The 22,918-nt window shown below is 40.9% G+C and overlaps 1 protein-coding gene across 1 annotated transcript; it reads right to left on the minus strand.

The window, feature by feature from the left end:
• Window positions 1-11,509: 11,509 nt before the first annotated feature.
• Window positions 11,510-21,218, minus strand: LOC129063970 (pancreatic alpha-amylase). Its single transcript, XM_054565101.1, has 11 exons — window positions 20,675-21,218; window positions 19,118-19,331; window positions 18,628-18,774; window positions 17,595-17,792; window positions 16,967-17,197; window positions 16,076-16,209; window positions 15,035-15,157; window positions 14,846-14,945; window positions 13,147-13,265; window positions 12,917-13,042; window positions 11,510-11,735 (listed from the first exon to the last, which is right to left on the minus strand). The coding sequence occupies exons 2-11, from the start codon at window positions 19,283-19,285 to the stop codon at window positions 11,534-11,536; spliced, it is 1,548 nt and encodes a 515-aa protein (XP_054421076.1). The 5' UTR covers window positions 19,286-19,331; window positions 20,675-21,218; the 3' UTR covers window positions 11,510-11,533.
• Window positions 21,219-22,918: the final 1,700 nt, after the last annotated feature.

Here is a 22,918-nt window from a genome sequence, read left to right on the forward strand (position 1 = left end):
TTCTGAGAGATTGCCTCAATTTTACCTTCCAACATTTTTACAGAGTTCTTATTTCAAATATGGGTATATCATAGTTTTAATTTCAAGAATCCCATTCATATGTATAAATATATTTCCATTTTCATTCTTATGTGCCCTAAAAGATTTTAGAATTGTCTTTATAGTATTGCTTTCCAATTCCATTAGGCTTATTCATTGGTACCTTATAGTTTTGTTGTTTATTGTAAGTTATGTTTTTAAATTACTTTTTCCATTGATGTCTGGTGGTTTTTAAGAATGCCATTAATCTTGTACTGCTGGGATCTTTCATCTGTCACTTGTTTATCTTTCCTTTTTTAAATACCTGCTTCACCTGGGCCATAGGTAGTTTCCTTTCCGATTGTTACTCATTTTAATTGTGAGCAGATCTCTGGACCCAGTTGGAGCTGTGATTGCCTATGTCGCCCTTGAGGTGGCCCTGTGAGCCCGACAGCGCCACCTGGCGGATGCTGTCTCAGAACACTCCATCCAGCCCTCTGTGCCGGCTCTAAAACCACTTACTTTCATTGCAGTACCTTTACTTGTTTCTCAATCTTTTCCAAACGAGCCGCTAATCAGTCTGGCTCATTAACGAACCAGGCTTTTTATGTTATACGTTTCTTTTGTGGCGTCAGAGAGTTCATTTTATTCCTTCAAGCTAACACATAGAATCGGACGGTCAGTCCAGACACCAGCGAATCAGAGACTTTATCCCAGCATCAGCCTTTTACTAATGATTCCAGCCTTTTACTCAGTCAATCAAGGGGTTCAGAAAAAACAGAAAAGGCCTGTGACATCAACAGCAGCCCCACCCCCAGAAAAGAACACAGGCATCGGGTCAGAACCGAGCAGCTCTCCAGCGAGGGTCACAGAGCTACGTCACGATAGGAACATTTAAGGTATAAAACATCTGCACGTGTTTCTCAGAGAGCTGAACATCTTCGAAGATGCCTGCCCTGCCCACAGACTCTGGCTTCTGTTTATTAGTACAGATGGCCCTCAGCCAGGGACGCCTACAAAGGGCGGGCCAGGGGGAAGGCTTCTTCCTTGACCGGTCCCGGCGCCCCTTCCCGCAGAGGCCCAGCAGATCAGGAGGTCAGGCCGGCTCCCGCCCTCCGCTCGCTCTCCCTGGGGGTCTGGCAGGGACGAGAACGACTAGACTGCAGGCGGCCTGCTTTCGTTACTTCTTTACACCCCCAAGCGGACTTCCCACAATTGTCGAGGTCACCATCAAACATATTTTTTTTGCTACTGCTTGCAACTCTTCCTAACTTCTCCTGGAAGAGGTAGGGTTTTTGTTGTTGTTTTCAAGTTTTTGTGGTGGTGGTGGTGGTGGTTGCTGTGTTGGGCTTTCCGCTGTTCCCACTGTGGGATGGGATTGGTTCGGATCCCACAGTTCCAAGGCCCACCCCAACCGAGCCGCTCACTAGTCAAAGAAAGGAATCTTTGATTCGATCTTTATGATCAGAGGCCACCATACTTTCTAAGAGGTTTTTGCCCAGCTCAAAATCTCTTGGTGCTACTTCCTTTATAGATTAGCTCCAATTCCACTCTAGTGGTATTTCTATGTGGGTCCTTGTAGTATATTATCTGAGCAGAAAATCTCATAGTTTTATTAGAGATGAAGGAGGGGTTTTTTTCCCCCTATAGTTTTTGTTCTTGTTGTTTTCTGTTTTCACCAGGGAGGGGGTTGAAATGGAAATAACTTCAATCTGTCATCACCAAACATAAGAAAATAGAACATTTTTAAAAAGGCCTTCTACTGCTATAACTGAAATTTCTGTGATTTGAAGACGTCTACAAAAAAAGATTAGCTTTAAACTCATATGTTTGATTTCGGTAAAAGAATCAGCTTTTTCTTTCATTTTAGGACCAACAAGGACCCTATAGAAACTTTGAAAATATGTAAGAAGCTTTGAAAAGCAAATGATTACATTTTAAATAATTATTTTTGGATTCTGAAATTATATAGCCAACAGGAAAATATAAAAATGAAGGAAAAAAGAAAACTAGATTTGCTTTCGACTATTTTTAATCCATACCTGCAGTGTCAAATTTCATTGCAACGGTAAGGAATTTAATCCATATCAAGGATGCAGTGAAAAAATATTGTAGCCTATTATACAGTGAGTCATAATCTCTGTGCGGGCGGAGGGCCCTGCCTTCGATTTGTGAAAAGCACAGCGTCTGCCTGCGCAGCACGATGCAGTGGAGCGCAATAAAATGAGGTGGGACTGCAGCCTGTCGGAGGGGGAATAGCAAATCTTCAGCAACACAACATTTGTCAAAAAAACAAAACAAGAGAGAGGAATAGCGCAAAATAAATTACAGGAAGGGTTGGCACTGACAGAATGCAAGCGCCCAAGACAGAATTGCCCCGAATTCCTACAGTGACACCCGGTTCTCGTAAAAGGCACCTCTAGGAAACAGAAAGTGATCTTATATCTCATTGTATCTAGAAAAGCAATCTTCTCTAGCCGAGTCCCAGCAGCCCTCTTCAATTTCAATATGACATTTTATCCTGAGGTTAATAGATATTAATAATACATACAACCACAGAATATCAGCTACAGTAAGACACTGGATATAGAGAAAGTAGTTCTGTGGCCTCTGTGCCATTAGGACACAAATCTGACCAGGTGCGAGACTTTAGTACTTGAACTCATCCAGTCCGCTGTCATGCCATAGATGGCCAGAGCGAGACCCTCGGTGACAGTTTCACCGTAAAACTTCTCCTCACTAAGTCTTCTTTCACGTGGGACCTCATAAGAACAAAATTATGGAAATCATAGGTTTTATCATAGAAATCAGTGTCATTGTGGAAGGCTTTGGGTCCAGATAACTTTTTTAATGCCAATAACGAGCACGGTATTGAGTTAAATTATATTTCCAAATATAAGCATCAATGCCTTAAAATACTGTAATAATTATATTGCTAACCTAATAAGTTCAATAGAGTGACTAGGTAAAACAAGTCGATTCACAGCAGAATTATTTACATGGAGGCAGAGCAGGGGTCTTGGAGCAGGGTTAGGTGCCACCGTGGACCCAAAGCACCAATCTCAGAGTCGTAAAAGGAAGCAAAGACTAGGTATGATTGAAACAACCCGAACAGCGCTAACTTCTCATGGCAAATCATGGACCCCTAGAGAATTTTGAAGAGCTTCTGCTTCCTTTCAGGGTACACTCCATTCTATTTTAGTGTTAAGCTTCTCTATCTTACCCTGCCATGATATATTTCTTTTTTGTTCAGCGAGTAAGATGAGGCAATGACGTCATATCTTAGAATTCGGTCTATACGTTTAATGCCCAGCCCATGAGCCCAATATCTCCAATTAGAAACGTTGCATTGTTTGGAGGTGGGATTCTCAATGTGACCAGAAGCAGTAATAATGGCAGAATACAAGCAATGAAGAACAGCCAGGGCAAGCCTTCTCTTTTCCCAAGAAATTGAGAAAACTTGAGGAAAAAAAAAATTTTTTTTAAGGCAAAATTTAGTCAAAGGTCGGGGAAAGGGGTGATTTTGAGTGCGTTTGCCTCTACGTCGCAGATGTTCTTTGACTAGGTTCCCTAGACTGATGTGAATGCCCGGACAAAGATACTACACATATAAACGGAAACTGTATGACTCATTTGAGCTAAAAGACAACACCGCCTGGAGACTTACGCCGTGTATCTTGGTTGGGGGAAAGGGATGCGTCCCAAATGCAAGAAGACTCGCGCACGTCAGCAGTGTCTGTCCAGCCGCAGGCGCATGAGCTCTATGCGTGGCTTTGGCATGAAGCGCGGCCTCTGCACAGCACGGACTTTTTATAACGCGAATTAGCGTCATCAGGGGCGGGGTGGTGGCGGCGTCACACGCTCCCTTAGCGACCCCTGCGGAAGCCGTGAGATACAGGAGGGCATGGGCAGGTGCCCCACGGTTCGCCACCCAGTCTCCCAGACGGAGGACTCGGAGACTGCGAGGTCTTGCTGTCAACGCCACGGTAACAGGCGTTGTCACTGTCGGAGACACACAGTGCAATGCATGAAATGGGGACACGCTCCCCTGAGACCTCGGGGGAGCGAGCCGCACCGAGGAAACGCGCAGCTTGGTTAGGGGGCTGATTTTACTCAGCAAGTCTGCGCTTTCAGGAAAAACGACTCATACATCATGAGCCCAGGACATGGTGAAGAGCTGAGATCACGTGGCGGTAGATGACCCTTGAAACTAGAGGAAACGTGTGTGCCAGCAACGTGACGTGGCGGGTGAGTCCGGCGGACGAATTTTGGCACAAGGCTGCCCAACAAAAAGCGGCCTCGGGGGTGAGCATTGCTGCTCCCGAGTTTAAGGGGCCAACCCAGTCCCGGGGACGCGAGCACCGTGAACACGGTCAGTGTCGCGGTCGGAGGTGAGGGGGACAGACGAAGTCAGACTGGAGTCAGGAGATCAGACGGTCCTCGGGACTTGCTCCATCGCCACTGAGAAATTGGCTCTGCCCTCCGACGCCGCGCCTCGCTCTCGGGCGGCTTTTGTCCCCGGCCACAGCGAGGCGGCCCGCGTGCAGCACCAGGGGCGGGTCCTGCCAGGCGCGCAGGCCCCGGTAAGAGGCGCACGTGTCCTACCCAGTCGTTTCAACGCGTCTTTGCTGGCAGTGCAACCGCAGGCCGAAGGCTGACTCCTCGGGGGTCTGGCCCGGTTCACAGGCCTGAGCGCTGTGCCAGGGGCCTGGCGCGTCCTGGATGCCCCCGCAGAGCACGCGTGCTCAGCCCTGGAAGCGGGCGTGAGGCCGCCCGGGCCTGGGCAGCACGGGAGGAGCGCGGCCTCTGGGCGGCTTCTTAACGGGAAGGCAGCGAACTGCTATCCACAAAGGAGAAAAGGGTGCCGGGCAAATCAAACAATAAATGGCCATCACCTCCACGTATTGAAAAACTCGTTCGTGGGCCAAGGAGATAGAATCACTAAGAGTTATTGCCAACTACACTAATTAGCAGAGAGGGAGCCATGCGCTCCTAGACCGTCGGTAGCGAGGAGGCGCGCGCGCGCGGGCTGGCAGCGGTGCCGCTGACTCAGGGCGCCGCTTGTCCTGGAGGGTCCGTCGTGAAATCGAAGATGGGTGTTCGCCATTACTCCTTGCCTCTGATATTTTTGGTTTGCATTATTATTCCAAATCCTTTAGTTTGTCAACGTGAGAAAATATATACACCATGCATTTTGCTGTATGCCTTTGCCATTCCTCCTGTTGGAGTAGATGGAGTGTGTTTCTGCGTGTCTTGATGTGATCGATGCCCATAGAGCCAAGCAAAGGCTTTGGATGTTCTTTCTCGACTAGACTTGGACCCCTGCATTTCTGCCTTGAACAGTAGAAAGAATGCACCTTGAATATTCACTGGTGGAAGAAAATGAATCCCACATGACCTTGACTTACAGCCCGCCATCAATTTTTATTTATTTTTTAATCCTCACCCGAGGACATGTTTCTATTGCTTTGAGAGAGAGAGACATTGACGTAAGAGAGAGACTATGTTCCTCCATTTTCATTAATGTTTCATACAGTTCTGTTCTGTGTTCCCAATTATCCTTTGTACTGAAGCATGGGTACCATGTTCAAAGTACCTCCAAGAGTGCTGCGTGCTTGATTAAACCTGTGTTGGGCTGATTGATGCGCATGCTCATTGGAACATATGGCTGTCCCTAATCTTGTCCACTCGCGGCCTCCACCGCAGGTGAGACCGCGGTGCACAACGCTGATGCCGAAGTTCCCACTGGTGGCTTTCCTGCCGATCCATGACCTAGGACTGAATCACAAACACTAAGTCAAGAGGGATTTTCTGTTCACTAATGTTCAGCTAATGGCACCGGCTGGACAGGGCAAGACTTCAAGTTCGAGTAGAATGTTACCTTCTGCTCCAATTCCAATGCTTTGTGATTTTCTTTTTCTTCTTTCAGTTAGATTTTAGGAGAAATATCAAATTGCTAGCCCACAGCATTTGAATAAGAGATACATCTTTACTGAGGAAGTAAAGTATGCAGGTAACAAGAAATGGTGGTTAGTATGTTATACATGTATACAATTTCTCGTTTAATTCACCAGACTAAAACAGGAGGTGCTGTTTTCATTTGACAGATGAGGAAACCATGGTTCAGAGAGGTGTCTCAAAGATGTTCATCTATTGAATTGAATTGATTCTGAAAATATAATTGTTTCTTGATTGAAAAACATCTTCAAAAGTGTCAAATGACACAGTGCATTGGACTTGGCAGATTTGCAATTATAGGGACATAATAAACATTACCTTTTAGTCCAGTATAAGTGGTGCTCTTTCTACCTAAATCTTTTGAACACACCTATTTCTACCTAAAAACAGATTACGTAAGTGGCTCTGAACCACACTTCTCTCTTTTCTCTTTTCCCAGAGTTTATGTTCAAGGGCAAAAAGAGCAAACAGACTGTGTATTTGCCCATCTGTTCAATTTCTTGTGAAAGACCTTTAAAGGTCTTTTAATATATCACTTGTCCTCTGTTTTTTTTTAAAGAAGTATTATTTTTATTGGCATTTTTAAATGATTTCTTCTAAAACCTTGTGATTTTCTTCAACAAATTGTAAGCTACATCTAATATATCTAGCTTCCCTCCTTTGTATTTAGTGGGGTTTTTTGGGGGCGGCGGGGGTTAAAGACATTAGCAGGGGCAAACAAAACAGAAGGAAAATTGAGACTCAGCTAAGACTCTAAAAAGTTTCTAGTCACTTTCAAATTGGAAGGAATTTGCTTTGATGGATCCTTAAAAACAAAATGCAAATGTTCAAAACAGTTTGGTTTAAAAAAATAATTAGAGATTTCTCTATCCTTTCCAAAAACTATCTCATTTACTTCTTTACCACAGGAAGTGACCTCTAGAGATTTTGTTTATTACTCATAAGTGTCTTTTTGGAAACATTTATCAAAAAATGGTCCAGCACCTAAGTGCACTTCATTTGGGAGTTGAAGGATAATAATAACAATACTAATAATCATAATACTGAGATTACTCTGGAAAGAGACTGAGCAAACATTCCAATCATCCTGTGATCAGTCATCTATGAAGAGGTTCATTGTCTCAGTTCTGACTGGCAAGGGAAAGTCTAATAATAGTAATGATGATTTTTCAACACGAACAGTTCTCATCCCTTCCACAAGAAAGTCAACAGCTCAGCCTTTACAGGCAGAATGACTTCCACAGATAAAGTGAAACATCTGAAGGAAGAAACTGCTCCATGACACATATGAGCAAAGTGGGCAAAAGCACCAGGAACCCAATATGGGGCTGGGCACAAACAACACCCCCTTTGTATTACAAAATCATAAGCATGTCACTGGGTAACATGACAATATCACACTCAAGCACACACGAAGACATTTGAGGTGAGATGTTCAAATTAAAACTACCAAGTATTACACCCATGTTATTACCCGACAAAGCCCACGCCAGCCGGCGTCCTTCCTGCCACACCTTGTACAAATGGGGTCACATCCCAACCAGGTGGAAGCACGGTCTCTGGTCTAAGAGCAACTGGCTGCCTTACTAAGGGGACGTAACAGCTGCTCGGACAAAAACAATACTCTCCGGTGGCTTGAAAATCCAGAACACATGATTGTGTTTGGCCAAAATACTTGACTTCCCCATGATTTCCCCCCCTAGCTTTATTGGGAAATGACTGACAAAATTTTATATATATATATATATATATTACATATATGTATTTTAAAGTGTACAATGTGATGATTTAATATGCACACATTGTGAAATTATTACCAAGAACGAGTTACTTAAACTTCCATCACCTCATGTAATTCACATTTGTGAGAAGTAGTAAGATGCGCTTTCAGAAAATTTCAAGTGTACACCACCATAGCATTAACTCTAGTCGCTTTGCTATATATTAGAGCTTCAGAACTTATTCATCCTACCACTGAAAATGTGTACCCTTTGTCCCCCCTTGCTCTATTTCCCCACCCCCAGGCCCTGACAACCACCATTTCTACTGTTTGAGTCCAACTTTCATTTTATATAGATTCCACACATAAATAATACTGCAGTACATATTTATCTTCATCTGGCTATTTCACTTAACATAATAGACTCCAGGTTTATACATGTTCTGACAAATGGCAGAATTTCCTTCCTTTTTATGGCCAAAGAGTATTCCATTATATAATCTTTATCCATTCATCCGTTGAAAGACATTTAGGTTGTTACCACATGAAAAATTGGTCCGGCATCTAGGTGCCCTTACCATGTCTTTATTATTGAGTAATGTTGCATTGAACATGGGGGTGCAGATATCAACACAAGATTTGATTTTATTTCCTTGGAATATATACCCAGGGGTGGCATTGCTGGATCATATAGTTCTCCTTGTTATTTTCTGAGAAACCTTCATCCTGTTTTCTATAATGGCTGCACCAACTTCCATTCCCACCAGCAGTGCACATAGGTTCCTTATCGCCACAGCCTCACCAACATTTCTCTCTCATATTTTTAATAATGAATATCTCAATAGGTATAACGTCTCGTTGTGATTTTGATTTGCATAACCCTGATAATCAGTGATGTTGAGCACCATTTTATGTTCCTGTGGGCTATTTGTATGTCTTCTTAAGAAAAATGGCTATTTGGAGCCTTTGGCCATTTTTTAAATGAGATGAGTTTTTGGTATTGAGTCTTAAAAGTTCCTTATATGTTTTGGATATTAACCTCTTTTCATATACATGGTTTCCAAATATTTTCACCCACTCCATAAGTTGTTTTCTTCTTGTATGGATTGTTTCCTTTGGTGTGCAAACGCTTTTTAGTTGATAAAGCCACATTTGTTTATTTTTGCTTTTTTGCCTGTGTTTTTGGCATCATATCCATGAAATCATTGCCAAGACCTGTGTTATGAGGCTTTTTCCCTTTGTTTTCTTCCAGGAGCTTTATGGTTTCAGGCTCTACAGCTAGGTATTTAATCCACTTCAAATTAACTTTTGTGAGTGCTGTAAGACAGAGTCCAGTTTTATTCTCTTCCTTGTGCATATCCAGTTTTCACAGCACCATGTATTGAAGAGACTTTCCGCACTGTATGTTCTTGGCACTCTTGTCAAAGATTAGCTGACTGCATATACATAGGTTTATTTCTCTCTATTCAGTTCCATTGTTCTGTGTGTCTGTTTTTATGCTAGCACCATACTGTTTTAATTACTATTTTTTTATAGTTTGAAATAAGGCAGTGTGATGTCTCCAATGTTGTTTCTCTTTTTCAGGTTCGCTTTGGCTATTTTGGGTGTTTTTTGGTTCCATATGAATTTTAGGATTTTGTTTCTATTTTTGTGAAAAATGTTACAGAATTTTCATAGAGAGTGCATCAAATCTATAGATCTCTTTGGGTATTATGGGCATTTTTAACAATGCTAATTCTTTCAATCCAAAAACACAGAACACAGGATATCTTTCCACTTATTTGTATCTTCACTTTCTTTGATGAATGTCTTGTAGTTCTAGTCTATAAATCTTTCACCTCTTTGGTTAAATTTATTCCTAAGTACTTTATTCTTATGCTATAGTAAATGTAATTGCTTTCTTAATTTCTCATTCTGATAGCTCATTGTTAGTGTATAGAAACAAAACTATTTGCACATTGATTTTGTATCTTGCAAGTTAAAACTAAATTTTATTATCAGCCCTAACCCTTTTTCATTTGAGTCTTTAGGAGTTTCCTGATGGGATCATGCCATCTGGAAGCAGAGACAATATTACTTTTTCCTTTCTGATTTAGATGCCTTTTATTCCTTTGTCTTGCCTAAGTGATCTTGCTAGGACTTCCAGCACTGTGCCAAATAGGAGCGGTTGGTGAAAGTAGGTGTGCTTGTCTTGTTCCTAATCTTAAGAAAAAAACATTTAGCTTTTTACCTTTAAATATAATGTTAGCTGTGGGCTTGTCATAATGGTCTTTACTATGCTGAGATACATTCCTTCTATATCTAATTTATTGAGAGTTTTTAACCATAAAAGTTTGAATTTTGAAAAATATTTTTTTGCTTCTATTGAGATCACACGACATTAATGACCTGAGAAATCCAGGTTAACCAAGAATTAATTAAACTTGGGAAGATTTAGAGAGAGAATAAAACTGTCTTTATTCCCAGGCCATATCTTTACTAATAATTCTCTCCTCAAAAATGGTATTTTCTTTTCTTTCTCTCATTATCTCAATTTATGTTACAAATAATCATTGAGCTGTTACGTAATAGGTGCCAAACATTGTCCTGAGACTAAAGGTTACTTGGCTGAGGGAGTAAAACAGTGTAATTATAGATCCAAATGAGCCCTCATGTCACACGGAAGATGAGCCAGTAAAAATATGTGCAGAAGAGCAATCAGTGAGGAAAAGCAAAACTAGGAGAAAGCAGGGTCACAGGAGCCAAAGGAACAGAGGGGGAGGCAGGGGATTGGCATTCTGAATGCTGTTGTGAAGTAATATTAGACAACGGTAGAGACGTGCATTGGATTAATAACAAAGGTTTTTGATGATGTTGACCAGGAGCAACAAATCCCACACGCAATGTCAAGGTAAAGGAGAACGAGTAGCTACAGAATCAGGAGGAAACCCTGGTTCATCAGGTATCCTGACAGCCCTAAATAAACATCGACCCATACTGGGGGCTAAGAGAACAAAAACCCCGACAGCAACATCAAGTTAAAGCCATTAGAGAGAGAAAGAAAAGAAGAACGCAGAGAAAGAAAAAGGTTCCTGTGCACTCTGTGTAATTAAGAATTACAGATTGCATACTTTCAGTGTCTTTTTTAACTTATTACCTGTAAAAGGGCTTTCATATCGTGAAAGCCACCCAAATGTTGTTAACTTTTACAGGAATTATGAAGTCAGCTCTCCCTGACTAATTGCTAGAAACACTGTATGGGAGACAGAGAGAGAGAGATACACCAGTAATCCACAGCTGAGCAACGGGTGTTCATGTCAACAAATGTATTTATCAAGAGGCCTGTCTGAGTTCTTAGAAACTTCTTTCTATTAATTAAGTAAAATTTATTTTAAAAAATTTACTGAATTCATCGGGGTCACATTGGTTCATAAAATTAGACAGGTTTCAGGCGTACGTTCTACAATACGCCATAGTAAACCGCACTGTGCGTTCGCCGCCCCAGCGAGGCCTCCGTCCACCTCCGTGCGTGTCCCTCGGCCTCCTCCGACCCCCACCGCCTTCCCTCTGGTAACCACCACCCTGTCATCCGTGTCTACGGATTTTTTTTGTTTTGTTTAATCCTTTTAGCTTTTTCACCCAGCTCCCTAACCCCCCAAAATAGCTTAATGTGAGTCTTCTAAAAAAAACCAAAATGTCCATTGTAATTATTTTATACTTGTATAACAATGTGATTTTTATGCTTTTCGGAGTTTTCAAGTTGATTATTTACTACAGCCTTATCAAAAATGTTTGAATTATAATTTACTAACGTAAAAAAAGACATACACTTGGTTATTTCACGGGGTATATATGTATTTAATTCAAATTGTATAATTTAGATTCAGCATGGATTGCAATAAATGGATCTTCGGCAGAGTTACTAATAGAAAAGTGAGCGTTGCCGTCACGAGAAACATAGATTTTAATTCCTGTACACTTGTCACCAATTTTATCTCCAGAAATAACATCACAGTATGTGCCAGCAGGAAGGCCAGTTTGCAGAGTTAAAGATAGCGGCCTGTAAAATAAAGGTTAACATTTAACTCGAATTCAGCAAAATTCAAAGCAAGAACACAGATTATCTCTAAAACACACGGCAGAGCTCTAACAGGCAAAAGCTCCGTGAGAAGGAAATCTATACACAAAGCCGTCTCAGTGGAAGGGAACAGTTTTCTCAGGAACAAAAGTCATCTCATAGAAGACTCAGCAATCTCCTAGTCACTAGTGAACATTACAGAAGCCGAAGCTCGGAGACGGTCCGTGAAGATGTGAGTTGTCCTGCCCCGTTAGATAAAAGTACTTCCCGTGATAAACACAAACATTTCCTCATCTGAACTGAAGAAGATACGAGTTACTTTCAACAATTTAAAGTTGATTATTTCTTCAAAAAAAAAAATCTCATTTTTTCAAGAGGTTAAAATGAATTTGGGCTGGAGATAAAAATAAACTAACATTTATTTGAAGAAGCCTACAGTTTTAAAGATAAAGCTGTCTCAGCCATTATTTTGGCTCTCTCACCCATAAAAAACAGAAATTGAAGGACTAGCTATGGGTTGTTTTGGCAAGAGAGACGCATTGGCTTAGCTGCGTGCTGCCAGTAAACTGAAACCGGGGCTAGGATGCGCCGAGTGCGAGCGGAGGCTGTCGCTGGGCGGAGGCGCTCCAGCGCCGGCAGACGGCTCGTCCAAGCCACAGGCGTTGACTGTAAGACACATACTCTCTACACACGTGCTCTAAAAAATACCGCCACAGAGAGAGCAGGCGAAGACAAAGGCTCAAGAATCTGATAGCCGAACAGTTGAGAAAGAGCTAGGAAAAAGGTATTTCTGTACCAAGGTGGCGGTTCTCCATGACTGTATTTAAATAAAAGAGGGTCAACAGGACAGGTTCTTCTAGCGATTTCATGATCTGCACATGAACGACCGTGTTCCCCGTGAGGCGGGTGTGCGAGCGGCCGCGAGGCGCGGGAGGGCCCAGCGCACAAAACTCACTGCTCAGGACGCGCCGCCCTTACAAGAGGGGGTCAAGAGCCTAAGAGCCGTCATCATTTTTTTCCTGGCTCTGTTTTTGACTTCCATGTTTTTTAACCCACTGACGAAAGAACTTTTCAGACGTAAAAAAGGAAATGAGCAGCAAGAGAAAAGAACAGACCCGGAACACATTAGTATAAAATATAATTTCTAATTGATATCTACTTACCAATCATCATTGTTAAAGACAATGAACCCTCTGTTTCCTCTTCCAAAAGCTACTTGGTTGCTTCCATTATCCCACCAGTTTGTAAAAGGTTGGCCATCCACTACATTACGAAACATAACCATGTTCCTAAAAGTGAAATACGGTACAAATGCTATGAACCCTTCGACCGTTTAAAACAGAAGGTGGAGAAAGTTGACCCTTAGAGGCCATCTCTAAGAAAGCTGTCCCACCTTATCTGCCGCCAACGATGTTCGCAGACCCAGTCGTTGCCACAGGTAGTGTCTGGATTAATAGTCACTTCTTTAATCACTCCGTTATCATTGGGCGGACCGACCCAGTCATTAATATCCTTAATTAGCAAAAAGAATGAAAACCGCTCAGATTTTTAAGATTAACTCCTTTTGCCGCCTCTCCGCCCGCCACAGCCAGCCCGTCCTGGGGCGCCCCAGGGGCGCCCGCCTTTAGAGCCCAGCTCCTCCCAGAAAGCCCTGCACCAGGTCCTCGTCGTCTTCCCTCTGACTTCTCATTTCTGGCGCCGTATTTCAAAGGGACGTTTTTTTCACCCTTTTATTTCCTTCCCCAGGAACCGCTATGGCTTCTTACACCGCGTCAGGCAGTGTCATTGAGGCATCTGGGCAGTTAGCGTCAGACACAGCAGGATTAAAACATTTCACTGCTGCTGAGAAGACTCAGTCAATAGACACAGCTTCTCTGTGCCTCATTTTCTTCTTCTGTAAAATGATGATATTGTTTAGAGGCTATAAAAATTAAACAACACATGGAAAGATGCCTTGACTGTGATAATTGCTAAACAAATCTAAGAACGGCGCCCTTCATTCTCCCTTTCGGATACATGCATGAAGCGACACATCACCACACTCCTTACTCATTTGACCAAGTGTTTAAATTAGTGTTTTCCTGATTGGTGCTTTGTAAGGTAAATGTAGGAAGCATAAAGATTATGTCCATGAAGGTTCTCACAGTGTGCCTTAAAGATCATGTCCTGTGATGAACAGCGGGCAAAGCTGACATGCCTGGCAGGCTGGAAAAGCGGAAGCGTTACAGGGAAAACGGAAACGGATGTGGTCCCTGACTGCTGACGTCAGAAATAAGACCAATTAGTGGAGAACGGAAGGGGCTGGCCCAATATAAAGGGACATCTGAATAGGAAACCTGTCCAGCAACAGAATGAGTGAGTTGCTGCACAGGGTTTGGGGGCTTCTCAAAGTGAAAGGAATCTGGAAGAAACTAGATAAATATCTGTCTAATTTGTAGAAAAAAGGATTTTCTCCTTTGGCTATGAAGTTGCTGTACAATGCTATGGCTGAAATCTTCACCTTAAGAAGAAAAGTTTCTACTCGCTTTCTAAATACACTTAAAACTTTATTTTTCAGTTTCTTTTTAAAAATGATTACTCAGATTAATCTTTCTCAGCATAGTCTGCAAATGTATCTTCTTTAACCCATGTTTTCTTTCTTCTAATAAAATGCTTATTTAACCTCAGTTCAACTAGATGCTGTTTTTTGCCTTCCATAGAACTTTTTTTTAAGTATTTAACGAGTATTTATATTGCTAAGGGAAGACACTGTTTTAAGTTCCTTACAAGTGTTAATTTGTAATTCACATACCAGCTGTAGAAAGTTAAGTACTTATGGGAGGTACATATTATACTCACTGTATCCTTTTCCCAAGTGTTTGGGGGAAGTAAGGAGTTATGTTTCTCCTATTTCTGAAACACCTTACATACCAGCTGACAACGACGACACATTTTAGTTTTTAGTATCCACTGCATTGCTACGAACCCCGCATCAGTTTTACGCTAACATATTCCAGAAATGACTAGTAAGTGTAATGGTATCATGTGAAGTTTGAACAAAACCGCCTTCCTTTTCTTGAGGAAAAAATGTTTGATACAACGCCCATACTTACTTTTCCATTCACAAAATACCGTGGCCAGCGGAAGCTCGACATGACGCGGGTGAACCCGTAAGGATGCGCGAGCATGAACCCAACTCCCATCTTGTAGAGTCTGAAAGTTCCAAAATGGTGTCACCACAACAGAAAACCCTGTTCCGGCCCGAGAGGCAGGTAAAAGTAACACCGACAACCGTTTCCTACCTAGAATCCCAGAAGGTGAGGATGGACGACCCTCCAGCCCCGTGTCCTCGCTGGTTGTCATGGTTGTCCACGAAGACCAGCGCGCGGTCCGAGGGCATGAAGCCCCAGCCCTCGCCCCAGTTCCTGGGAAAACACACACACACACACACACACACAGACACAGACACACACACATGAGTCCTTTTATGGCAGCCTAACCACCTAACCACGTGCTTCTTCCAGTACAGAGTCCTCACATGCAGTTCTCTAATTGACAGCATTTTTCTGTAAGGTTTATATATACAGGGGTGGGCCGACGAACGTTTACAGTTGTGAGTGCATGTTTGTATTATTGTTTATTAATTATTGTATTATTTACTTGTATTATTTCTATATAAACAATTGTCAACCTACATTTGCCCATCCCTGTATATACACTGTATAGCTATAGCTATATTATCTACAAATACACTCCATATATATAGATATCGATATAGATATGCATGAATTACTCTGTTACATTCATGTTGCAGGTATTTTCACTATTAAAAACAGTCCTTGCAGAAGTGTTAGTACATTATAATTTAGATGGACATCAGGAGGGTCAACCACCATTCCATATTGTACAGAATGGCAAACCAGGTTAAAGTAAGGCTTCAACGCCATACTTTCATAATATAAATATTTAAAAATTTGAATCTAATTGATGTAATATATGTAAATTCCACAGTATGGCCACATTGTACTTTACAAATGGTAGAATCGCTTTTGTAACAACCTGGACCTCACAGGTTATATGCCAACAGTTATATCTGGTTGAATCACATAATACATAGATCAAAATCCCAGGTTATATTTTGGGTTTCTAGATATATCTCCTTGTGATTGACATTCTAAATAATAAAGATGATCAATTCAAGTTTAGGGAACTGTAACACTTAATAGTAACTGAATCCTTGAAAGTGGTCTAAATAAGGTCTTAATAAGACAACTCATATTGGGGTGATAAAATATCTATCAAGTCTATGAAACGATTCAAAACACAAATCCTACTTCACTTACTTCAAGTAGGCCATCTTCTCTCCGTTCCACTTGCGCAGGACTGTGCCTAGTTTGGCCCCGTACTTGAACTCTGTCACACGGCCATTTTCAAAGTAGTCACTGCTTTTGATTGGCTCACCACCCAGATCAATTACCTAGAAGAAATATAGGGGAAGATGTCGTTTTTGGTTGGAATGTTAACCAACAAGCGCATATCACATAGAAAATGGCTTAAAACTACTCATGTTATTTGAAATGCCCCAAGTGATTTTACTTCTACCAAGATTCTTGTTCACTACAGTGTGACCTGCTGTCCTGTGACAAGGCGACCTGCTGTCCTGTGGAGACGCCGACCTTATTTGGTCAAAGTGACAATGGCTCACACCTCTACAGCACTCAATATCCGGCCAACGGCACTTCTAAGTGTTTGATAAATATTAACTCATCTAATTTTCTGACAAAATCAGACATAACTATTATCATTACTCCTTTTCCTCCCATGAAATAATTTCTGCATAGGGAGGTGGATCGATTTGCCTAAAAGCACACAGCTAACAGTGCTACAGGCAAGATTTAAACCCAGAGAGACTGGCTCAAGACAACAGCTGTGTTATTATCTGTCTTCTGCAATGGTCTCTGGGGAGCCAGTGAATGACAAAGAGATGCTTGCAGCCCAAATAAATTCTCTGCACATCCTTCCTTAAAACCCCTTGTGATAAACGGAGTTAAAGAGTTTGATAAAAAGCAGCCTCTGAATAAAAGATGAAAGAACACTGTTCCATACAATTGGTTCCTGTTCTACATAAATGATTCAGTTATTAACCTAGAGAAGTTATATTTTAAATTAAATCTGCCATTTATTTTCTAATGAGTTAGGTGGTCTTGTGTATGCACACAGATGTGTCCATGTACCTCCTGGTAAATGAAGGGTTTGCTTCCTTCTGGGAACCAGGTTGTGTTCAGATGATGCAGCTGATCCAAAATGGCCTTCATGTCCCCAGGCCACATGTGCTTGGACGCGTCGATTCTGAACCCTGCCACGCCGATGTCGATGAGGTGGTTCAGGTACTCCGCAACCTTGGAACGCACATAGTCTTTCTCTAGGGCAAGGTCAAGGAGACCAACCAGACGACAGTCTCGGACCTATGGAGGCCAAAATTTGGTGGGGGACACATACGGCATCGTGTTTACCTGAGAGCCGATGTGATTAGTCATTCATTTCTTCATGAACAGAGGCTTCTATAGTGTCGTCTTTGTGTTGGGCTCTGGGAACCTGGACATTCTAGTCTGGACACACCTTTGACATATTTTATGAAATTGGAGAATGCAGGAAATAAAGTAGACGAGCTTTTTAATTGGGAGAGATTAAATTGAGGAAAGCGTTTTAAATATTGATTTGAGTCTCTTATTTTTAAATAGACCTGCAATCCTGGTTTCTTAAGGAATCTAAGCTAGTATTTCAACAGAGATCAATAAGCTCTATGTAGATAAAGGCACAGATAGTTCTTTATTCAGAACGCTGTTTTTTTTAAATAATTACCTGGTAAGGATCATTGTAGTTCTCGATGTCTCCACTGCTGGTTTTACATTTACCGTCATTAAAATCCCAACCAGAGAAGGGGACTGCAGGGAAGTCCCTGGACCCAGGGTTGAAGTAGCTCCCACAGGTGCTGTCTGTTCCCGCGCCCACGCCATTCCCACACATGTGATTAATCACGGCATCCACGTACACGTGCACCTGGAAGGCAACACTTCCATTTCAGGTTGGTTTACAGAGAGCGAGAAACCTATGATATTACCGATTGCAGTGGACAGCATGTTAGTAACACTCAAACTATTTATCTATTATTTTATAACTCATCTTCCTTGGAAGACCAAGAGTAAAGTGTGAAAGGAAATCAAGGTGAACTGAAGGCCCACCTCCCTGCATTCTAGGCACATGGTCAAATGTTTACATCTATGGTAAATTAACAGAACCAGAAACTATCGTAACTATCAAAACATGCAAAGAGCCTTTATTGAGAGAAGGTAAGAATAAGTTGAGACAGGAGAGATTCCTGATTTTTGAATTTTCCATCAGTCATCCTCAGAAAGCAGCCAGATTCTACTGTGTACTTAACATCTAAAGACAGAAGGTGAATATTGTCTCTCATTATGTTCCTCATCAAAGGGATCGTATCTAATTATCATCAAATAAAACTATGGGCAAGAAGATTCGTGAATTATGGATGGGAGACACAAGTCACATAAAAGTGTCAGCAAATATTGTAACTGGAATTTCCAATTTTTAACTAAAAAGTACTCCCCAGAAATGTGTATAGTTATAAGGGTTACAAATTGGTATTTGTCTTATAAGTAAGATGGTTTTAAATTGGGACTTACATCTTTAGTAAATAAATGGCACATATACAGAGATTTACAAATTGAACAATAAACTACAATTAAATTTTAGTTATAGCTAAAGTAGAGAGTAAAATAAAAAATATGGAACATGTTCTGCTTAAAAGTAGCAAGAAACAGGAGAAAGCAGCTATTTTTTTCACACTATTTTTAAAGAAAAGGAATTCACTTACACCAACATTGTTACATCTAGTCACCATGTCTCTGAATTCATCTTCATTTCCTGATCTTGTACACAACTTGTAGCTAATTGGCTGATATCTTTCCCACCAAGGTCTTGAAGGGTAATTAATTATAACATTTTCATTGGGTGGAGAGATCTGCAAGTAAAATAATCTCAGGTATCAAATTATGGCTTACTTCATATCACTGGATATTCTAGAAAATAAAGATCTAAAATTATTTCTCAATCTTTGTATAAATTGCTACGTGTATTTAATATTCTTAACAGTATATTGGAAACATCCCACTGAAGAAAGAGTATTATAGCAGAAAGAAAACATAAAAGTTGACAACAATACTAAGTCCTTTAATCTTCTTCACAGAACCCCTTACTTAGAGCACGTATGTAAGAAGTAGAAGTTCCCAGCTTCACAGACGCAGATCATGCCATTTACTCAAAGCCCAGCAAACCCCACAATCCGTACTATAAACAACACCCACCTGAACCCCCCCAAATCCTTTGGGGGCTAAGTATCGCTCACACTCAAGAGCAATATCAACCCAGCGCCACTCGAACAGGTGAACAATGGATGTGCGTCCAGGTTTGGTGTTTGGGACATACTGAGCCCAGCAGAACCCAATGGCCGAAAGCAACAGAAAGAACTTCATTTTGCTTTGAAGTTGTCAGTGTTCTTTCCAGCAGCTATTTATATCCCTGGCAGGAGCACATTTTACAAAGTAAATGTTAACATGCGTGAACAATCGGAGCACAAAATATTTATTCATAATCTGAAAAGTATTATCAACCATAGTGTTAACAGGTGAAGAACAGGCATAAAATCTTCCAGGAAAGCAATCTAGATGACCTAGACCTTAATGTTTTCCTTGCTGAGGGAATATTAACCTTTTTAAACATCTGGCCTTTCATATGCATAATAAAGAGTCCTTAATCATGCACTATTTATTTAGAATTAGGTTTTACTTCTGAAGTGCTTCAAGGATAGAAGGAAAATAACAGAGCCAACTGCATTCATAGATTATTGCCTTTAACCACCTATTTGCAAACCTTTGTAGTGTCTCGACTTCAGAAAGAAACTGGATATTCAATTCATTTCTGTTTTTAACCCCCAGCCCAAATTGGCAGTTACTTAAATTTCTGCAATGTGATGTAAGAAAGTACTGGGAAGTTGAATGTCCATCAATTTTCCCCTCCACCAAATCTTGTGCTTAATGTGACAGTTACGGTGGCCATGTGTGTGTGTGTGTGTGTGCGCGCGCACGCGCGCGTGTGTGTGTTCTGTCTTCACCCTCATCCAGGGCAGCCTCACCTCTCAGGAGACAGGAATCTATTTTTTAATGTGCAACTGAATCAACATTATCCAAGAAGAGCAGTTTTCTGTTCTTATCATTTGCAGTTGTTCGTCTAAATCCTTCATAAATATCTTCATGGCAAGTAATTTAGTAAAAGTATCATTAAAATTTTAATACAAATACTTTCAGTTTCACATCAGTGTCTGTATTTGATTACTTATATTTCTCTCCAGGTGTTTTTATTTTGTTGTTTTCCCAGTTATCAACATTCTAGAGCTGCAGGTAGTAACATTACTATACTTGGTCAAGGTAGTGCTTTCTTTTACTGAAAAAAATCATAATCCCTCAAATTTTACATTGAATCTCATGTAAAATTTTCTTAAAACTCTACCCTGGCGCCTATGAGCACTCTCCCCAGCTCCACCCGCCCCCACAAAAAAAAAGGAAAGAAAAATAAACCTGTGTTCAGGATAAGTCATGTGTGAGTGTTTGGGGAAAGAGGGCAGATAGTCAAGCTTGCCACCAGATTTCTGAAATGAGAGATTTTAAGTGAAGGTTCAGATGCATTTCAAATATAAATAGTACATTCTGTCCTGCTGGAAACTGAAACTTGACTTGTCAACAAACCTAAAATAGATAGTGAAACTTTGAAGTATATAATATCGTATGACAAAACCCACTTATTTCAGGACTGAAGTGGGGAACGGATTATATGATACTCAAAAAAAAAAAATTAAAATAACTTACCACATCAACTTCTTTCAATCAGCAATCTCTCAAACTCTTAGTTCAGTCTTTGTCAATTATAAAGTTTTTAAAAATGTTTTCTTTCTCTTTGGTTAGGAAAAAAATGCTGAACTTAAGACTTCAAAGGTTTTCTGTAGCCCTTCCCATCAGCAGGCGCTCTCCTGACCCTGTCTAAACGCTCCCAGTCCCAGTGGTACGAAGTCCGACCTGAGCCGCAGTGACCCACACCAGCTCTGTCTCCTGAGCAAAGCCCCCGCCCCCCACTCATTTGCAGCCCGGCCACCTCGTCTCTTGGCACGGTGCCTTCCCAGCTTGCTTTCCCTTTGCCTGCCTTCCTCTTTCCCAATATCCTCTCCCAGGCTCATAGCTCCTTCTTTGCCCAACCATTTATATTAATCTATTGGGGGAAAAGAAGTTTGCTAAAATAGCCCAAATAACCTTAAGGAAAGATTAGATAAGAGTTGTGTGAAACTACTTAAAGAACAGAAGTGCGACTAGACTGGAAGCAAAGTCTCTAAAACGAAAAAGTGATTTTGAATCCAAGCTTTGCAATTGGCTCTGTGAACCTTAAAATCGGTGTCTATAGATTACATTTGGATCCTCATTTAAAAAATGGGAATAACAGTATTGTTGATAAATATGATAAAATACAAGCATAACTAAAAACACCAATATGCATTGAGGGGTACTGTGTGCCATTTCTATGTATTATGACTTTGATTTCTCACATTACTTAAATGGAAGATACAGTTATGACAGTACCCAGTTTCAAAAGGAAGAATCTGAGGCACTGAGAAGTAATGGAATTTGTCCATGGTCCAATTTTTGTAAATGTTGAGACTGAAAATCAAAACCAAGCAGTTTGACATCATTGTGAACTCTTAACCATTACTCAATCTTACCAGTCTCTGTCACTATAAAAATATAATAAGGTATTATATATGAAGACATTTTGGAATCTGAAAATTTGTTTAGCTAATATTAATATGTTTAAAAGATTGCAGAAGTAGTAAAGGTTAGTCTCTTATGTCTTGTTTTTCATATTTCGCTCTAAACAAAGTTAATTTTTCCTTATTAGTTTTCATTCCCGACCTCACATGCACCTACAGAATGTTTTGTTGTTCATTAATATTAAGTGCTCCTTTCCACAGGTGAAACATACACCCCTGTCCTATTGAATCCGGGAGTGTCCATGTGATTTGCTTTGGCAATGAAATGCAAGCAAAAGGATGTTTTAGTTTGAGGCCTCGTGGCTGATAAAGCATGTGTCAAATGATGTTCCGGTGGCAGAGTGTAAAGTATCTACTATGAAGAGTCAGTCCCTTCTTGATCAGATTAACAGAAGACATGCCTGGTTATTGTAAGCCAGAGGATTTTCAGTTATTTTTTTAAAATTACTGCAGCATAACCTAATTTTTTTTCTGATATAACCATTAAGGTAAACTCTTTGATTCAAAAGACAATCACTATGACATTTGCTCTCTCTTGGGATGTAGGAAGTCAAGAGTAGAATGAACCATAGGATCAGAGAATACCAACACTGAAAGAGACTAGTAGAATAAACTAGTCCAGTGATTTCCAGAGTTCCAGTTCTAAATAATCACTAACATTCCAAAGAAATATATAAAAATGTTTAATGCAAAAGTCATAAAATTTAGTTTTATTTAAAAATCCACCATTACTACATTGTTCTGGTCTCTTTCTGTCATTCGGAACTACATATCTAAATCTAATCTTAATTTTATTGATATAGAAAATAAGAGCTAGGAATGAGACAAGAAGCATTTATATTAAATAACCGCTCTAAAGAGTAAAAAACCATGACATCAGCACTATGGTGGCATGAAGCATCCTTGTTCGCTCCTCTGTGATTTACATCTCACTGGACATACATAACTGAACCCAAGTGCCCCTGCGTGTCACACCAGGACACCTGGGAGCTTTCTACCCACGTGTACATTGGAGGAAGGTGAGAAGTACTTGTAGGAGCCGAGGATCCAGGTGAGTTGTGTTGGTAGGGAGGGACGGAACCTGGATCCTCAGCTCCTACAAGTACTTCTCACTGCACACCGCTCGGGGCACATGGGCAGGAGATGGAGGGTTTGTGGGGGTCCCTTTGCAGGACATTTGGTCCTGTCTAAAATCCACAGAGCCATTTCATCCACACCAAAATGTCCCTGAAATTTGGCCTCACTAGAAATGGCCATGAGCATATTTGATCTATACCAAATAAATGATCCTTGA

This window comes from Pteronotus mesoamericanus, unplaced genomic scaffold (genome assembly GCF_021234165.1).
Source record: "Pteronotus mesoamericanus isolate MK-2021 breed Mesoamerican mustached bat unplaced genomic scaffold, CSHL_Meso_final scaffold_99, whole genome shotgun sequence".
Lineage (NCBI taxonomy): Eukaryota > Metazoa > Chordata > Mammalia > Chiroptera > Mormoopidae > Pteronotus > Pteronotus mesoamericanus.

Coding starts and splice junctions, on each gene's coding strand:
- LOC129063970 (XM_054565101.1), bottom strand. CDS start 19,285: ATGAAGTTCTTTCTGTTGCTTTCGGCCATTGGGTTCTGCTGGGCTCAG. Junction 15,158..16,075: donor GAGAAGATGGCCTACTTGAA/GTAAGTGAAGTA, acceptor GTGTTTTCCCAG/GAACTGGGGCGAGGGCTGGG. Junction 11,736..12,916: donor GTCTTTAACAATGATGATTG/GTAAGTAGATAT, acceptor TTTATTTTACAG/GCCGCTATCTTTAACTCTGC.